This window comes from Herpailurus yagouaroundi, unplaced genomic scaffold, assembly GCF_014898765.1.
Source record: "Herpailurus yagouaroundi ecotype Mexico unplaced genomic scaffold, PumYag 253, whole genome shotgun sequence".
Lineage (NCBI taxonomy): Eukaryota > Metazoa > Chordata > Mammalia > Carnivora > Felidae > Herpailurus > Herpailurus yagouaroundi.
Genome location: NW_024412470.1, coordinates 6953393 through 6970839, shown reverse-complemented (window position 1 = coordinate 6970839; position 17447 = coordinate 6953393). Strand labels below are relative to the sequence as shown.

Below are 17447 nucleotides of genomic sequence, written 5' to 3'. Positions count from 1 at the left end.
CTTTCTTTCTTTCTTTCTTTCTTTCTTTCTTTCTTTCTTTCTTTCTTAAGTGGGGCTTGAACTCATGACCCCGAGATCAAGAGTCAGACGCTCTACTGACTGAGCAGCTGGGCGCCCCTTTCCTACATCTCTTAATTCGCCGATTTTTCGGGCCTTCTGAATTCGTAAGATTAGTTTAGAAATACTCACTTTGCTAAAAGACAAAAGTTTTAATATATTATGAAGATGATATGGAAGAACACAACATACATGCAAAATATAATATGATTTGGTAAGCTTATAGAAAAATATAAAACGATTTTGAATTTCTGTCCAGTCCTGTGTCATAAATAGGGTAACAACTGAGGAGTGTATGTCAGAAGAGAAAAACAAAGGAAAAACGTTTTCCCATAATCATGCCTTTTATTGGCAGGAAACCCAGAAAAATACCATTACAGGATTTGCGTTCCTTCCTCTTTGTAAAGGGTAAGAGCCGGTGATCAAGAAAAGGAAGTTGTTGGTTGCTAACTGGATATTTTGGGAAGACCCAGGTCACTAGCCATAAAGACATTCAGCTAAATGTTATTTCTTAGTCATTTAGCTAAAATAACTCAGCCATGGCAATCCTTAGTTTATTCTTTGTTAGTTTCTCTGGCATCAAGCAAACAGCCTTCACTTCCAATTGATGATAATTTCTCATCAAGTTCCCATAACATATTCTTTACTATATCCACAAAGCGGTGTGAAAATCCAATCACATCAAATGGCCCAACCCAGCAGCCCCACAGTTTTCACATTATATCTAAGTAAACTGTTTGGGGGGCACCTGGGTGGCTCAGTAGTTAAGGTGGCTTAGTCGGTTAAGTGGTTAAGTTAAGCATCTGACTCTTGATTTCAGCTCGGGTCACAATCTCATGGGTTTGTGAGTTCAAGCCCCCAGTCAGACTCTATACTGTCATTGCAGAGCCTGCTTGGGATTCTCTCTCTCCACTCCTCCCTGTTGTCTCTTAAAATAAATAAATATGGTTCAATAAGCTGTTTGGGAGAAAGGATGTAAAGATGAAATATTTACTGAAGAAAATGACAGTACGCTGGGGTACCTGAAATACACTGTTGGGTCAGCAGTCAGAAGACCTGAGTTCCAGTACTGGCAACCCAGGCAAAGAAACAACAGGCAGTGTCTTCTCACCTTTCCAGATCTCAGCTGCCCTCCCCCCTTGAAAGAAGCGGGATGGCCAGATCAATCATTTTCAACCCTTTAACCATTTCTTTAAACAAAATCTCATGAAAGAAACCCACTACAGAAAACAGATAAAATACTGAAGGGACCTGAAGCCTCCTGCTGGAACTTTCAAGCTTCTTCACCAAGCACCTTCAAGGAGCCCAAGTCCCCTGTCGCTCTAGCATTCTAGAATGTGACTATGTTGTAACAAATTATAATGCAGATTTGCACACATTTCTTGCAAAGTGGAAATCGAGATTCTGAAAGAAACATGAGCACATCAAATCTGCACTATAGTGATGTCACTTCCTTTGTAATACTGAATGAATATTTTCTGTCCTAAGTTGTCTAAAGGCCTTGCTGGTGATAAAGGTCTTTTTTTTTTTTTTTTTTTTGAGGGGGTGGAGGTACGTCAGACAATCAAGTGACAATCCTAATCTCTCTCTCTTATAACCATCCTTTCAATGAACACTTTCCTAGATCTCTTGTTTAGCCCTTTATTTGAGGAGCAGTCAAGGAGAATGCTCTGAATTTTAGTTTAGTGCCGGAAGACAAGATGTATGTTTGTATGTTACAGATGTATAAACGGATGTATGTATGTATGTATTTTTAATCTTATAATGGATAGGAGGATGCAGTTGGCACTGGGTGGGGTATCTAAGACTCAGAATTAAACTGAAGCCTTACTCATTTTTAAAACCAAAAGACAGGGATTAGTGCAACCATAGCAGCTAATGATAATAGTGAGAGGATCCTGGAAAACAGCTAACAGAGGAATTCAAAACTACACTGAAACTCTGCCCACATCTCTTAAACTATGCGTGCACTAGACAGCCTTCAAGCAGCCCAGATGAGACTAACATAGCAGAGATCTCAGGTACAGCCGACCACAGAGGAGAGTTCAGAGTGTGAATGCCAAGTTAATTGCCTGCTTAACTAAAAGACTCACCACTCTTTCAAAGAATCATAGAATCCAGAGTCTATACAATCTATCAGAACAATGTCTAAGATACAATCCAAAATAATTAAATATACCAACAAACGAGAAACTTAGCCCATACTTAAGAGAGCAGGCGACAGAGTCCAACCTTCAGATTATCCAAATGTTGAAATTAGTAGATAAGGTTTTTATTTTAAAGTAACTAAATAGGGGCGCCTGGGTGGCGCAGTCGGTTAAGCATCCGACTTCAGCCAGGTCACGATCTCACGGTCCGTGAGTTCGAGCCCCGCATCAGGCTCTGGGCTGATGGCAGAGCCTGGAGCCTGTTTCCGATTCTGTGTCTCCCTCTCTCTCTGCCCCTCCCCTGTTCATGCTCTGTCTCTCTCTGTCCCAAAAATAAATAAACGTTGAAAAAAAAAATTAAAAAAAAAAAATAAAGTAACTAAATAACTATGCCTACAAGCATAAAATACGCTCATAATAATAAATGAACAAATAGGAAATCTCAGCAGGGAAAAAGGATCACAAAAAAAGAACCAAATGGATATTGTGGAACTAAAAAAATATTGTATCAAAATTTAAAAACCATTGTATGGGGGGGCACCTGGGGTGGCTTAGTCAGTTAAGCATCCGACTCTCGGTTTCGGCTCAGGTTATGGTCTCACAGTTTTGTGGGTTCGAGCCCTGCATCGGGCTCTGTGCTGGCAGTGCACAGCCTGCTTGGGATTCGCCCTCTCACCCTCTCTGTCTACCCCTTCCCCGCTCATGCTGTCTCTCTATCAAAATAAATTTAAAAATTAAAAAAAAAATTAAAAATCATTGTATGGATTTAAGGTTAATTCAGATTAGGGATGACAGAGGATCAGTAAACTTGAAGACAAATGAAGAGAAATTATCCTGCTTAAAGAACAGAGAGGAAAAGATTTTTAAAAATTGAGGGGCGCCTGGGTGGCGCACTCGGTTAAGCGTCCGACTTCAGCCAGGTCACGATCTCGCGGTCCGTGAGTTCGAGCCCCGCGTCGGGCTCTGGGCTGATGGCTCGGAGCCTGGAGCCTGTTTCCGATTCTGTGTCTCCCTCTCTCTCTGCCCCTCCCCCGTTCATGCTCTGTCTCTCTCTGTCCCAAAAAATAAAATAAAAACGTTAAAAAAAAAAAATTAAAAAAAAAAAAATTGAACAGAGCCTCAGTGTCCTCTTAGACAATACTGAAAAAACAGACAAACATATAAGACACTGGAATCACAGAAGAAGAGGGAAGGAATGGGCAGGAAAAACAACTGTAGCACGATCAAGAAAAAAAGAATTAATACCGTAGGCACATCCAATCAAACTGCTGAAAAACCAAACATAAAAAAAAAAAAATCTAAAAGCAGCCAGAGGAAAATGACACATTACCTACAGGGAAAAAAGATAGGAAGGACTTTTCGTCAGAAACAATGGAGGCCAGAAGACAGGGGAAGGGTATTTTAAAAAGCTGAAAGGATTAAAGCAAACAAAACCCCTAGTCAACCCAGAATTCCATATCCAGTGAAAATATCCTTCAAGAATATAGATAAAAGTATTTTCAGATAAACGAAGAGTAAGAGAATTTGTTGCCAGGAGACTTGCACTGTAAACACGATACAAAAAAAAAAAAAGCAAAACAAAACAAAACAAAACAAAAGACAAACCCCAGAAAAACAAAGGAATCACTCCATGCTGTACCGTGAGGTACAGGTAGTAAGCAGGGGCACGCTTCTTCTCCTGTTACATCCCACCAACAATTCTGCACTCGCTTGTATTCACTTGTACAGTCTTGTATTCACTGTACACGTTCAAGCCTCCGTGCTGTTCCTCACACTACTTCCGATGCCAAGAACGCTCTGTTAACACTGGAAAGCGCCTACTCGTCCTTCAAGATACAACAAAATGGCCCCTCTGTATAAACTCTTACTTTCATCCCTTAGCCATTTGGCTTCCATAGCATGGTCTTCCCTCCGATACCATTTTGCACGTGAACACACAGACAAAGGGCATCAATCATACTCTATTACTTATGGATCTATCTCTCCACAGAGAGAGTATGAGTTTCACAGGGTAGAGACCACTGCTTTTTACCCTGTATTCTCAGCATCAAAGAATTCCTGGCATAGCATGAAGACTTGAGTCAATCTTCAGCAAGACAGGCAATATTCTAAATAAAGCCTTGAACTCCTGCACTGAAACAATTCGCAGAGATCAGAGTAAGATAATGCCTGAATAATCTGTTCTTCTCACGTACTAGCTAAGCTATCATTTTCTAAACCTCATGAATTCTCTGATTTTAAGTTAAGTGCTAAAAATGAAAATACCCTGCTTGTAGATGAGCTATACTGACATTAATGAATTGAGCTCCAAGTCCTGAAGTGACATATGTTAATGATGTGGTACAGGACATGGCAGGCATCTGGTCTTCTCATTTTGATGACTTTAAGATATACTGACAAGACATAATTAGAACCTGTTTTTATACATTCACAAGGCATATCAAAATTCTTTGCCCCAGGAAAGCCAAGGGTGAAAAAAAAAAAAAAAATGCTTATTTTTATCTCTCTCCTGAGCACACAGCTGTTCAAAGAGACCGTGACAAATTGTCACCGATACTTTTCCAGATGATAGTCGCACATACATAAAGTAATATATTAAGATATGGGTGACAAAAGAAAAAAGATAAAACTCTTTCTTCCATTCTTCCTCAGAACAACTAATCCTTTTTGCTTTCAAAGAAAGGGAATTCTATTCATAGGTTTTATAGTCACATAAATTCATAAGAATCGACCACTTTCCCCTTAGCTGTTTACCAGGTAAATCTGCTTGAGTTTTTATTGATTTAGAGCACTGTTTTAATAGAGGAGATCACTATTTATGTAATCTATTACTGACTCATACTAACAAGAAAATTTAAAAAGCAATTAAGGAAATTTCCTCCTATTCTTGAATTCCATCACCACGCTGGACTAACTTAACACCTCCGATGGGAGCTGGCAGACCTACCATTTCCGCTGCTACAAACTCACACAAAGGAAACAGCTGCGGTGTGAAGGTCAAGGCAGCTAAGCACTAATCACTAAACGTTAAGGAATGTTAAAAAGGGGGAAAGATAAAATGAGAAAAATTAGTTAGATTTATTTTCAGTTAATGACATACCACCCTGTTTCAATCTTTAAAAAGCAACTTTGTCCTATCTGGGCCGCGAAACAAATACTAAGTTTAAAAAATACCCCAAAGGAAAAAAAAATACCCCAAAGGAGGGGGTACTTATTTTTTTTTTAAATGTCACCCTAAGAACTGCTAACACTGTATATTATTGTCTTGTGATCATCATAACATGGTGAGATGGCACACTCACCCCCATTTCCCCTTTGTGGAAAGACTCAGAGAGGTTCTAGGACTTTCCGGAGGACACTCGGCTAGTTAAGTGTCAGCAAGACTCAAAACCTGGTGCTTTACTTCCAAACCCTGTATCTCCTCAACCTTCTGTAGTCTTCCTCCTCTCTCCCCATCATTTCAAAGTTTCTCAAGTAGGAATGTGTCTTAAAATCTATTACATTATCAGTATAGTATTACTTCCACTTTCCCTTGAAAGCTCTTAAGTCAATGGTGAATCATTTAATTAACTAATAACATCCTACTATGGGAAAAAATAAGTAATGGATGAAAACCAGATTCACAAATATTTATGTGAACTAGCAATACATCATAAAATTGTGTTAGTTTAGGTTCAAAGTTCAATCACTGTTCAATCTGCTTCTACTCTGAATGACTAGTATAATGGGATTAATTTTAGGGGCACCTGGGTGGCAGGGTTGGTCAAGCGGCCGACTTCAGCTCAGGTCATGATCCCATGGTTTGTGAGTTCGAGCCCCATGTCAGTTTCTCTGCTGTCAGCACAGAGCCTGCTTCGGATCCTCTGTCTCCCTCTTTCTGTGCCCCCCCCCACCCCAACCACCCTGCTCACTCTCTCTCTCTCTCTCTCTCTGAGATAAACATTGATAAAAAAGAAAAAAATAATTTTAAATGTACTGTTACACCTCCATATTTGATAATGATTTTTTTTAAGTGAAGCTATAGTTGGAAAAATTAACCTTTTAATTTCAAAAGAAACAGAAGTTCCATGACAACAAGGACCATAATTATACGTCAATTTTGCTTCAAAGTGTATACTAAGCACCCAGCATGGATCCTGATACATATCCGTGCTCCATTTTGTTGAACGAATAAATGAACAAACAGAATCTACCAAGGAATTGTTACTAATGTGATAATAATCTCTTAGGGATGGGGGAAAATGACTGAAGCAGATAGGCACCTGTGATTCAGCCTTATATTATACTATACCTCCATTATAAAAAGGAGTGCACACTGTCATGAAGGGAACAGAGCTGGTTGTTTGAATTATACCATCACTCACATTTAGTAAAGTGGATTCTGGTTAACACTGTAGAGATGTTATTAGCTGACAAATGTAAACGTAGTCAGCTACAAGACTACTACTAAAAGACTTTAAAAACGTAAATGCAGGAAAACCCATGGTAAATGTATCTAATCACTTCAGCAATTAAACTGTTGACACTTTAAAGGCACTAATAACAGAAATGTTTCTCCTTCTCCTAGATGCTATATTCTAGTTTACTATTGTGAGAAGACTTCCCTGTTAAAACCAGCAAGGCCATAAGTGCTGCTGGAGGAAACTTGCATAAAACACACATTGTCTTTACATGTTTAGCATAAAATTGACCTTGAGTGAATGAAGTTGTGGTTTCACTCACTGAAACAAAAACATGAAAAATTACTTGAATCTGTTAATGAACGGTCTCAAGTTGGTAGTGAATTGAAGCCTTAAGATTACCAGCACTGGGTAAAATGACGCAGTAGCTGTGAACACCAGCTGGCGATTCCACAAAAAAGTTAAACGTCAAATTGCCTTATGACCCAGCGATTCTACTTCTGGGATTATAGCCCAAAAGACGTAAAAAGAGAAACTCAAACAGACATCGACACACCGTGTTCACAGCAGTGTCACAACAGCAAAACGGTGGGAGCAGCCCAACTGACAGGTGAGCGGACACACAAAACGTGGTTCACACATACAACGAAATATTACTCGGCCTTCGAAAAGGAAGTACCGACCCACGCTCCAGTGTGGATACACTTGAGAACGTGCTAGTCACAAAAGAACCACCATCGTAGGAGTCTACTTACACGAGATCAAACCCACAAACACGAGTAGTCACATTCAGAGGGAGAGAGAAGGCAGAAGGGTGGGTGCCAGGGATCGGGGGTAATGCAGAGCAGCGGTGGGGGTAATGGAGATGCTTGTAGAGCAACGTAAATGTGCTTCACGTCACAGAACTGCACAGCTGAAAATAGCTAAATAGTGAACTCTGCGTTACGTCTATTTTAACACAATCAATAAGAAAGATTAACAGCACTGGAATTACTGAACATAGGAAACCAGAGAGTAGGGTCTGGACCTCAGAGAGGACTGGCTTGAGAATCCTGCCAGACCCCACTGCTGCCACAGGCAGTCGCCCTGACAAGTTGAAAGCCCTGACACTCAGTAGGCATGACAGAGACGTCTGGCCTACTCCTCCACATTCTTCTCCTCTAGGGGTTCAGATCACGCTGCTTAGCCGGCCCCAGGACACTGGTACATTTCAGAAGACCTCTTATCTAAACAAGGTGCGAAGGAAGGAGGAGCGTCTCCACTCACACACTTGTCACTGAGACTGAACAGATTTTCCAATTTCAAAGACGGATTTCGAGAGCTCTAGAGAAAACACTACTAGGCTGCTGGCCGGGACTTATATTCACGTCCAATCGTTCACCTCACTGCATTCTTTTGGCTCTCTGGCTTCTTAGTCTTGGAAAAAAAAGAAGTAGGCAAAGTGTGATCTCAAATGAATCCATGCTTTTGCGTTCTCCTTCTTCAAAATCACATAGCTGGCCAAGTAGAAGAGCGCAAAGAAAGAAGAAGGTAACTATGAACTCCAGATGGGCTGGCTCATCATTTAAATGCAAAACCTGAAACCAAAAAAGCACCAACAGAAAAGGAGGATGAATTTCCTGGTAACTTTAGAGTGGAGAAGAACTTTCTAACCATAACTCAAAATCCAAAAGCCACAAAAGACAGACAAATCTGATCTAAAAGGAAAAACTAAAATCCAGCGAGCAAATAAAATTTTGTGTGGCAAAAACCACTATAAGTAAAACCGGAACACAAACGACAAGTTGGAAAAGTTATGTGCAACTTAGAGCACACAGAGAGGGCGAATGTCCCAAAGTTAAGAGCTAAAATTCAGAAAAAGACCAACAACCTGTCAGAGAAATAGGCGAAAGGCATACACGGTGTCTCGCCACCACGGAAAGGAAAGAATATATGAACAGCCTTAGACAAACAGAGATGCTCAATCCAAAATGCAAGTTAAAACTACGGGGAAGCAATTCTTATCCATCAGACTGATAAAAACTCAAAAGCAATTTCTGCTGGTGAGGCTGGCAGAAACGCATTTTCCTACCTTGCTCTTGGGAATAAAAAATGGTGTAACCCCAACTTGCCAAATTTACAAGTTTATATTTCGGTGTAGTACCTACTGTTTGTTTAACATATACTTCTCAGATGGATACTATGTAGCATACATAGGCACTTTAAGATATATGCAGACAATTGAGAACTTACTACCTTGGAACAGTTGGAAAGGAAAGAAGAAAATAGATAAAAATAACAAACAGACCAAACAAAAACTCCTATAAGGCAGAATATAAGCAATCATCATGGAAGCTTGAATCATTCTGTATTAGTTTCCCCATCACGTACTCCACTTCACATCCCAAAACAGGCAAGCAAAAAACCCAATTCATTACGTTCTCTTTTTTTTATTTAAAAAAAAAATTTTTTTTTTCAACGTTTATTTATTTTTGGGACAGAGAGAGACAGAGCATGAACGGGGGAGGGGCAGAGAGAGAGGGAGACACAGAATCGGAAACAGGCTCCAGGCTCTGAGCCGTCAGCCCAGAGCCCGACGCGGGGCTCCAACTCACGGACCGCGAGATCACGAGATCCCGCGAGATCGCGAGATCGTGACCTGGCTGAAGTCGGACGCTTAACCGACTCCGCCACCCAGGCGCCCCCATTACGTTCTCTTAAAACTACTTTATGCCACGGGTATATCTGAAATCAAGTGGCCTACTTCCGTGCCTAAGAATGGCCTCGCTGGGGAAATGACAGTACGTCTATAAGTTGAATTTCTGAAAGCCTCCTATTTTATGGCTGCTCATTTCATAGGCATCTGTATATAGTCTATTATCAGGTGACCTAAGATCCTATAAACAAAACAACAAAACAAAACATAGAAATAGCAAGCTAACAAACGTTGTAATTAAAGAAAAAAGAGGCATATACTCCATGATAACACTTCAAATGCTAAGGTATGTTAGACTCCATGTAAGTTCACAATCCTCCAGTATATACGCTAATAATCAGTGAGGAACAGGTAAATGGTTTCTACCATTTGCAGCCAGTGAAGTAAAAATTATAAAAGCAGGTCATTTGGGTGATTTTTCTAAGATTTTGAATATATTAGAATACCTTGTATAAAATTGGGTAATTAAATTATTTGTCCAAGATGACCAGCAGTCAGGACGCAACAACAAGTTAGAACTCACCATTCGTCTTGGGGAAGATAACCGTATACCAAAAGAAATAAATCTTTCAAATACAACACTGTTATGTTAGCTATGCAATACTATAGCTCTTGTATACTTTTCTCTTATTAGTATCAGCGCACAGAACTGGACAAGTAAACAAAAAAAATGAGTATGTATCCTCCCTGGCTCAAAACACATTGATTATTTGTGTGCGTATGTGTGTGTGTGTTTCACTGCCTCTTTCCTCCATTTCTCTGTACTCAATAAACAATTATTTTATCAACCTGTACCTGTCTAGGATCTACTATTCTATTTTAACTTTGTAGCACATGTTGTGCACTGTAGTCCTCAGGAGTTAAGATATATCGTGTTGGTCCACTGCCTGTTTTTATAAACAAAGGCTTACTGGAACGCAGTCATGTTCGTCTACACATTGTCTATGGCGCTTTCAGAGTCTAATGGCAGAGTTGAGCAGCTGCAAGTCTCTGCCTGAACCTTCAGGGATTAGCACTGTCGCTGGCCCCTTGCCGGTTTTTGTAAACAAAGTTTTGTTGGAACACAGCCACTCTCATTCATTTACATACTGTCTATGATTGTTTTCCTACTATAATGGCAGAGCTGAGCAGTTATGACAGAGTATATTAAACACAAAAATATTTACTATCCAGACCTTAGCAGAAAAAAACCGCTGACCACCATGGTAAATGAGCACTGCATTCCTGCTCAACAAACTGCTAAACAAACATCTCACCAGACTTTCTGAAATATCTGAAAGGAGTTTAAACACCAGCTTGAGGTGAACATCCTCAACTATCATTTTTTTTTTTAATGTTTTATTTATTTTTGAGAGAGAGAGAGAGAGAGAGAGAGAGAGAGCAAGCGTGAGCAGGGGAGGGGCAGAGAGGGAGACACAGAATCCGAAGCGGGCTCCAGGCTCTGACCTGTCAGCACAGAGCCCGACGCGGGGCTTGACCTCACGAACCATGAGATCATGACCTGAGTGGCACTGACTGCCACCCAGATGCCCCATCATTCTTAACATTTATTTCAGTTTTAAAAGTCTACAGTTTCAGACGGTGATTCTCGGGAGCAATGGCCAGGTAGCAGTGCAAATGTCCCATCTAAAATGTTGTCAGGGTGCTTGGGTGGCTCAGTTGGTTAAGTGTCCAACTTTGGCTCCGGTCATGATCTCACAGCTCGAGAGTTCGAGCCCCACGTCAGGCTCTGCACTGACAGCTCAGAGCCTGGAGCCTGCTTTGGATTCTGTGTCCTCCCCACCCCCACCCCCACCCCCATTCCTCCCCTGCTTGCGCGCTCTCTCTCTCTCTCCCTCTCAAAAATAAACATTTAAAAACTTTTTTTTTTAAGTGACTATTTTGAGTTGTCACACATAAAGCATTAACATCTGAATGTAATTACAGCAGAACTGCTCTTTGTTGCTTAAAGTGGAATGTATACATCATTGTGTTTTATTATTATTTGGACACAGCTGCAATTTAAAAGTTTCAGATTTAAATAATCACATTTAAGAACAATATTCTGGAACGTAATGGACCTCTGCTAAACCAACAAAAGAGATCTGTGTTGTCACTGGCTTGGCTTTCACCTTTGGTTAAGCCAAACACAATGCTTCACTGAAGAGACATTTTCTTTTTCTTTTTTTTTTTTTTTTTAACATTTATTTATTTTTGGGACACAGAGAGACAGAGCATGAACGGGCGAGGGGCAGAGAGAGAGAGGGAGACACAGAATCGGAAGCAGGCTCCAGGCTCTGAGCCATCAGCCCAGAGCCCGACGCGGGGCTCGAACTCACAGACCATGAGATCGTGACCTGAGCCGAAGTCGGCCGCTTAACCGACTGAGCCACTCAGGCGCCCCTGAAGAGACATTTTCAAGACACGTAGCCTACACCCCACCGCAGCCACACAAGCGTACAACTTTTGCCAGACGTGCCCACTTAGTTGCCCCATAAACATCTCAAACCGCTCACCTTCTAACCAACCTGCTCTTCTTTCCTCAATTCCCACCCTCTTCGTGAGACCGGTCTACATTTGGTCACCAAAGCCATACCTGGGGCTCACCTGAGTTTCTCCTTTCTCCCTCACTCAGTTCTGCTGCTTTCCCTCCACGTAGGTCCCAACCTGCCCCTCCCTTCCATCCCTCTCATCACCGCAGTAGTTCAGAATATGACGATGTTTTGCTAGACAATTCAGATAGGCTTCTGACTTTCCTTCACCTCATCAGGGCCTTCTCAAATCTATCCTTCAGAAAGTAGTAAAAGTCAGAAATGATGCCAGGAAGACTTGAGACCCGGTTGCATTTAATCTGCAAAAGGACGAGGGGGGAGGCAGCCAGATAGAGCGAAGAGCATTCACAAAAAGCAAATGTGGGTGAGCGGGACACGGAAATTGTCAGGCAAGGGAGAATGGCTGGAGGGTCGGATGAGAGAGGACGTGGGGAAAGCATTAAGCAGTAAGACCACGAAGACCTTCGTAAGCTTCAAACTATTATTCCATTTCCTACTTATTCTCACATGCCAGGTCAACCAAAAAATCTGCTGCCACTGACAGTATTCAGAAGAACTCTCATGCGCCTATTTCCCCACTGTAATGCCTGCTGAATGGTAGTATTTCAAAAACTGAAACATAGGGACCCCGGGGGGCTCAGCTCGTTAAGCATCTGACTCTTGCTTTTGGCTCAGGTCATGATCTCGTGGTTGTAAGAGGGAGCCCGGTATGGGGCTGTCCACTGACAGTGTGGAGCCTGCTTGGTTCTCTCTTTCCCTCTCTCTCTGCCCCTCCCCTGCTTGCTCTCTCCTTCTCAAAATGAGTAAATAAATAAATATTTTACTTATTTATAAACTGAATATATAAACTGAAATATAAAATGTTTGAGCCAGGGACTCTTCTCACTTTAAAAAAAAAATTTTCTGGGGCGCCTGGGTGGCGCAGTCGGTTAAGCCTCCGACTTCAGCCAGGTCACGATCTCGCACTCCGTGAGTTCGAGCCCCGCGTCAGGCTCTGGGCTGATGGCTCAGAGCCTGGAGCCTGTTTCCGATTCTGTGTCTCCCTCTCTCTCTGCCCCTCCCCCATTCATGCTCTGTCTCTCTCTGTCCCAAAAATAAATAAACGTTGAAAAAAAAAATTAAAAAAAAAAAATTTTTTTAAGTATATTTATTTATTTTGAGAGAGAAAGAGAGAAAGTGAGTGAGCAGCGGAGGGGCAGAGAGAGAGAGGGAGAGAGAGAATCCCAAGCAGGCTCTGTACTGACCGTGCTGTCAGCACAGAACCTGACGCAGAGCTCAAACTCACGAACCACGAGATCATGATTCTTCTTGCTTTTTAAAGTCCTATCTCAAAAGCCACTTCATTCTCCAAACCTTTCTGCCTGAATCTTCCCCAACTATTCAAATGTCCTGTCTCTGTCCGGGTTCCCCCAACTATCCATACTTCTCTCTTGGCTCTTACCCTTTTTTACTATGAATGTCTTACAATCCTGGTGACCAAATGTAAATTCTCTAACACAGACTTGAGTATCTCAACTGTGAACGTTCTAAAAATCACCAAATTACTACATTTGTTTGTGTTCCTGAAGTGCCAGAAGGCAGTGGTATGTAATAAGGAAGAAACGACACTGAGAAGACCAAACCCGCTCTTTATTTTTGTATCTTTAGATGACTGGAATGAAAAAGGAACCTAAGAGCTCTAAACATGGGATATGGAAACCATGTTTCACTTTATGGCTACCACCACCCATCCCCAAGGATCAGTAACTAGACACACATTTAAAACAGCTTTAGAGGATCCACTGGGGTTCTAAAACACTGTCAGTATTAAAGAAGCAACAGCGAACTTAGGGTGTGAGAGCAAGGAAGGATACGTATATTTAATAGTGGATACGGTCACTCACCTGTCGAATTGACATGGTACAGAGAATATACAGAAAGATGAAGGAACAGTCCGTGGTGTCATCCCCAAGCAGGTTTCGATGAGACAGTCCTTGGATGTAGGAAAGGGGGGTGAAAGGGAGCTTTGCCACCACTCTACCATCAAATCTAAAAAGGAAAAAACAAGGAATTGTTATTTTTAGAAGACTGACAAGCTTCTTAGTTCCAGGGAAGAATATGAGACAGAAATAGAACTCTAAGTCCCTTGATCTCTAAAAAACAAAGAGTGATATTCTAAAAAGAGACGTACTGAACAAGGATGTAGGGAAAGACCTACATTTTTTCCCATCAATCTTTTTCTAAACTAATGATTCTTAATTGTTTCAGCATCAGAACCCTTTAACGTTCTGAAAATTTATTTGAGAACCCTACATTGTTTAAAGGTTATATCTATCCATATTTACTGCTTTATAAATTAAAACTGAGAAATGTTAAAATATGTATTAAATCATTTAAAAGGTAGTGAGAAATTCATTATGTTAACACAAATATTTTTTATGAAAAATATCTTTTACAAAACAAAAAAGAATCTAGTGAGAAGAAAGGCTCTTTTTTTTTTTTTTTTTTTTTCCTTTTGGCAACTATCTTTACTGTTTGGTTTAACAGAACACTGCTGAATTCGCATAGCTGCTTCAGTATTCAGGCTGTTCCAGGGTTACATATCATGAAACCTTGAAGCCTCTGGGAAATTCCACCGCACACTAATAAGAGAATAAGAGTAAAAAAGGGGGGGGGGGGGACATCTTACAATTATGACGGCGGTAATTTTCATCTCAAGGACCTCCTCAGAGTCTCAAGGAGGTCCAGGGAGCCCCAGACCAGACTTTGAGAATCGCTGTTCTGAACCGTGGCACCAAGGAGACTTTAAGAACCCTCTTTACAAGACTCAGAGATTCCCAAGACACACATTAAACAGGCTGAATATTTCTAAATAGAAATTCATGGACTATATAGCGGTGAATGAAAAAAGTAGATGCTTAAGAGGCATACACAATATTTAGACATAACTTTTAACATACTGTTAGTGTTTGAAAGTTTTCTTTTTGCTTTTTCTAAAATAGAAAAGAAAAATGTTTCTGAAAGAGAAAAGCTTAGAAAACAGTTCTAAAAAGATACATATCAGCATTTATGTTGAGTTTCTTTTATACTTTTCTATGAATAAGCTGTATAATCGGTCGATAATTAAAATTATAAAAATTAACGCGATTAAGGATAGTGATACTTTAAAACATAGCTAAATTATGCAGATGGTCTTTAATTCCAATTAAAGCGGCTAGAAAATGCCCTCTTAGAAAAACACTTGGGATTTAGAATGTTTCTATGGAGGGAGAGGGAAAAGAGAAGTAGTAATACCATCTTTGTCTTTGGGGGAGAAAAAGTCCCTAAATATCCAGATCAACTACAGTGCTTCTAAAGAGCTTCTTACACAACTGTCCTGTAAATACATAATAGAATGAATCTGACATCTTCTATATACATGACCGTCCACTTACTACTGCCAATTGCCTTCCCAGTACATATTTACACAGGAACGGCTCAATCATGAACTGATTTTACTTATATATGACAAAAGTATTTAAAGATCTGCTTGAAGTAATCACTGTCATTCTCTCCTAAGCTCACAAAAGCAAAACAAAAGTAATAATTTTTTCAGAAGATACTCCCATTCTCTCAGAAGAAATATTAAATGCAATTGCCCCAATATTTTCTGGTTCCATGCTGCACACAATATGCTGTTCCGGGCACGCTGCTGAGACTGTCCTACTGGAGAGTCAGACCCCGAGAAGAAGGGACAGAACACATATAAGCTGTCTATCCCCTCTTATCACTAACATACAAACCCAATAAATTAATCAGATATAGTCATTTTATTGTTATTTTCAACCTGAAATTGTAACAAAAACAAACAAACAAACAAAGCCTTTTAGAACCAGTAAACAAATTCAGACAAGTTTCAGAACACAAAAATCATAATTCTATGCATTTCTATTCACTAACAATGAGCTATATGATAAAGAAATAAAGAAAACAATCCTACTTACAATAGCATCAAAAACAAAATAATTAGGAATATACATAACCAAGGAGTGCAGTGAAAACTGATGAAACTGATGAAATAAGTTGATGATGGCTCAGTCGGTTCAGCAGCCAGACTTCAGCTTAGTCATGATCTGGCGGTTCATGAGTTTGAGCCCCACATTGGGCTCTCTGCTGTCAGTGTGGAACCTGCTTTGGATCCTCTGTCCCTCTCTCTCTCTGCCCCCTCTCCTACTTGTGCTCCCTCTCTCTCAAAAATAAACATCAAAAAAATTTTTAAGAAATAAGGTGAAAAAGACAAATAAATGAAAAGATATCTGTGTTCATTGATTGGAAGAGTTAATATTGTTAAAATGTCTATACTACACAAAGCCATTTACAGATTCAATACAATATCTATCAAAATTCCAATGGCAATATGATCCTAAAATTCATATGGAACCACAAAAGACCCTGAGTAGATAAAGCAATCTTGAGAAAGAACAAAGCTGGAGGTATCACACATCCTGATTTCAAACTACATTACAGAACTATAATAATCAAAACAATCTTGTACTGGCATAAAAACAGATCAACAGGCTAGGAGAACAGAATTGAGAGCTGAGAAATAAACCCACTCATATAAGTCAACTAATATTTGACGAGGGAGCCAAGAATACTTGATGGGAAAAGGATAGTCTCTTCAATAAATGGTGCTGGGAAAACTGGACAGCCACATGCAAAAGAATGATCATAGACCTCTATCTTATACCACTCACAAAAATGAACTCAAAATGAATTAAGGACTGAAATGTAAGACCTGAAACCATAAAACTCCTAGAAGAGGGAATGCAAACTGGTGCAGCCACTCTAGAAAACAGTAGGAAGGTTCCTCGAAAAATTAAAAATAGAACTACCCCAAGACCCAGCAATTGCACTACTAGGTATTTATTCAAGGGATACAGGTATCCTATTTTGAAGGGGCACATGCACCCCCATGTTTACAGCAGCATTATCAACAATAGCCAAAGTATGGAAAGAACCCAAATGTCCATCGATGGATGATGGATAAAGAAGAGGTGGTATAGATATATACAATGGAGTATTATGCAGCAATCAAAAAGAATGACATCTTGCCATTTGCAACTGTGTGACTGGAACTGGAGGGTATTATGCTAAGTGAAAGTAGTCAGAGAAAGACAAATATCATATGACTTCACTCATAGGAGGACTTTAAGACACACAACAGATGAACACAAGGGAAGGAAAGCAAAAATAATATAAAAATGGGGCTGGGGTGCCTGGGTGACTCATTCGGTTAAGCATTTGACTACAGCTCAGGTCATGATCTCAGGGTTTGTGAGATTGAGCCCCACGTCAGGCTCTGTGCTGACAGCTCAGAGCCTGGAGTCTGCTTCAGATTCTGTGCCTTCCTCTCTCTCTGCCCCTCTCCCGCTCATGCTCTGTCTCTCTCAAAAATAAATAAACATTTAAAAAATGAAAAAAAAAACAGGGAAAGGGACAAAACATAAGAAACTCTTAAATATGGATAACAAACACAGGGTTACTGGAAGGGCTGTGGGAGGGGGATGGGTTAAATGGGTAAGGGGCAGTAAGGAATCTACTCCTGAAATCATTGTTGCACTATATGCCAATTAACTTGGGTGTTAAAAAAAAAAAA

The 17447-nt window shown here is 40.3% G+C and overlaps 1 protein-coding gene across 1 annotated transcript in view; it reads right to left on the bottom strand.

The window, feature by feature from the left end:
• TMCO1 (transmembrane and coiled-coil domains 1) overlaps positions 1-17447 on the bottom strand; it is a 37918-nt gene that overhangs the window by 4070 nt on the left and 16401 nt on the right. The window contains exon 6 of the mRNA XM_040461022.1: positions 13714-13858. Within this exon, the coding sequence (XP_040316956.1) occupies positions 13714-13858 (145 nt within the window). The remainder of the gene's footprint in view (positions 1-13713; positions 13859-17447) is intronic.